General features: G+C 64.0%; 1 protein-coding gene across 1 annotated transcript; it reads right to left on the bottom strand.

The window, feature by feature from the left end:
• Positions 1-63: 63 nt before the first annotated feature.
• LOC106114785 (uncharacterized) lies at positions 64-594 on the bottom strand (the record flags this gene model as incomplete). The annotated part of the gene is made up of 1 exon (XM_013308104.1): positions 64-594. A coding segment is annotated over exon 1 (531 nt), but the record flags the coding sequence as incomplete, so codon positions are not given.
• Positions 595-1,977: the final 1,383 nt, after the last annotated feature.

The raw sequence follows: 1,977 nt of genomic DNA, 5'->3' as shown, positions 1-1,977 counted from the left end.
CACCTCCTCCAGGACACGCCAACACGTTATGCGTGCGCCGATGGCGGGGGTGGCGAACGTTACGTTCACCACTGAGCCACCCCGCCCGCGCACGCACGTGTAGGCAGTGCCCTGGTTCTCCGGGGCTAGGCCGATTACTGTGGCCCAGTCCCGGAGAAGCGCCCCTTTCGCGTCGGTGATGGAGGACCCCCACTCCGCGCACTTAGCGTTGAGGTCCCCCATCACGATGACCTGGGCCGGCGATGCCCTCAGTACCACCGGCTCCAGGCCATCCAGGAACCTCTCAAACTGCGAGAGGTTCCTGTTTGGGGAGAAGTAGACTCCGATGAGAACTACTTCCCCCCAGTTTGCCGCCACGTAGCCGGCACCCCTCTCTCTAAGGGAGAGGCGTTGTTGGCCCGCCGGCGGCGCCACCATGCCGACCAAACCCTCCGTGTCCCCAACCCAGCTGGAATGGGGGGGGATCACGTAGGGTTCGGCCACGACCGCAACGGCAATTCTCGACTCCGCCAGAACCTGCATGAGCAGGTCCTGTGCGCGGGCGGAGTGGTTGGCGTTGGTCTGCAGGAATTCACTATGCAGGTGTCCGGGCATTATGACACCTGCATAGCTTCCTCGGCCGGCTGGCTGGGCTGCGCTGGGCTAGGGCGCAGCCTGGTCATCCTCCCTTTCACGGTGGGGGGCACACATTTATTGCCCCCCATCACGTGCGTGTGCGGGCGCCCTGTGGTGGCACACACAGTGCATTTACAGGGCGCCTCGCAGGCGGCCGCCTTGTGCCCCGCTTCGCCACAACGGAAGCAGAGTTGACCATTCTCCGCTTCCGTTGGGCATAGGGCGCGAGTGTGGCCCAGCATCATGCATTTGTAGCATCTCAATGGCCGGGCCTGCACCGCGTTGATGGTGGCCATGGTCCAGCCAATGGCCACCTTCCCTATTTTGACGGCTGCCTTGGCAGCCGTCGCGGGGCACTTTACAATGGCAGAGCCGCCACCCCAGAAGTTGGACCTGATGAGGCCCACTTTGACCGCGCTGGGGGGGCAGCCCCCAGCCGTCGCCACTTTCTCCGCCACTTCCTCACGGGTCACCGTCTCGTCCAGGCCGGTGACCCTGAGGTCGATCAGTTTGGACGGGCGGGCGACGTCCGCCCAGTCTCCGATAACTTTTACTAGCTCGGAGGCTAGGCGGTCTGCGGTCACTTCTGGGGTCTCCCCCCCCACTTCCATTAGTTTGGATCCGGTCATGCTTGTCCGGATCCTTACCGTCTCAAGGCCGAAGTCACTAAGTTTAATGGAGGCCTTAGCCTTAGCTAAGACCTCCGCGTATTTGGCCTCAGTGACTCGGCCTTCGGCTGTTGTGATCGTAGCCCCCGTTTTCAGTGTCAGGCTTATGGCAGCCGTCTTGGGGGCTACGATCTTGACGGCTTTTGTGGGGGGGGGAGCCACAGCCCCCTGCCGGGTCGCACTAATCTGTGGAGGAGCCCCGGCTGGGGCCGAGGTTTTGCCCTTCCTTTTGGCCTTGCGGCCGACCACCTTCGACCATTGGACAATGCTCCCCGATGCCTGGGGAGCGTTGTCCTCCTGGCCCGCTGCAACTTCGTGCAGCTGGGCTCCACCTGCCCGTCCTCTCAATACCTGAGAGGGGGGAGGGGGAGGAGGAGGGCCAGTTGGTCGATTTTTGGGGCCCTTTTTGGGCCCCCGTCGGGCCGGCCTGGGTCTAGCCTTGGGGGCTTGTGCCGGCTCCGGGACTCCTCTAATGGCCCCAGCCACCAGGCCCGATTGGGCTTCAGGCCGGGGCGGCGGCGGCTGCCGCTTGTCCGCTTCCAGTGGCGGCCTCACCACCGGCTCTGGTGGGAGGCGCGATTCCAAGCCTTGAAGGCGGGCATTCACCATCCCGCCAACAGACTGTAGGAGTGCCTCCCCCGGAGTCGCAGTCGCGTTGGCTCGCTTCTGCGACTCCGAGTATGCCTCCTTGAAG

This window comes from Papilio xuthus, unplaced genomic scaffold, assembly GCF_000836235.2.
Source record: "Papilio xuthus unplaced genomic scaffold, Pxut_1.1 DF827962.1, whole genome shotgun sequence".
NCBI lineage: Eukaryota > Metazoa > Arthropoda > Insecta > Lepidoptera > Papilionidae > Papilio > Papilio xuthus.
This window is presented reverse-complemented; position numbering and strand designations above follow the sequence as displayed.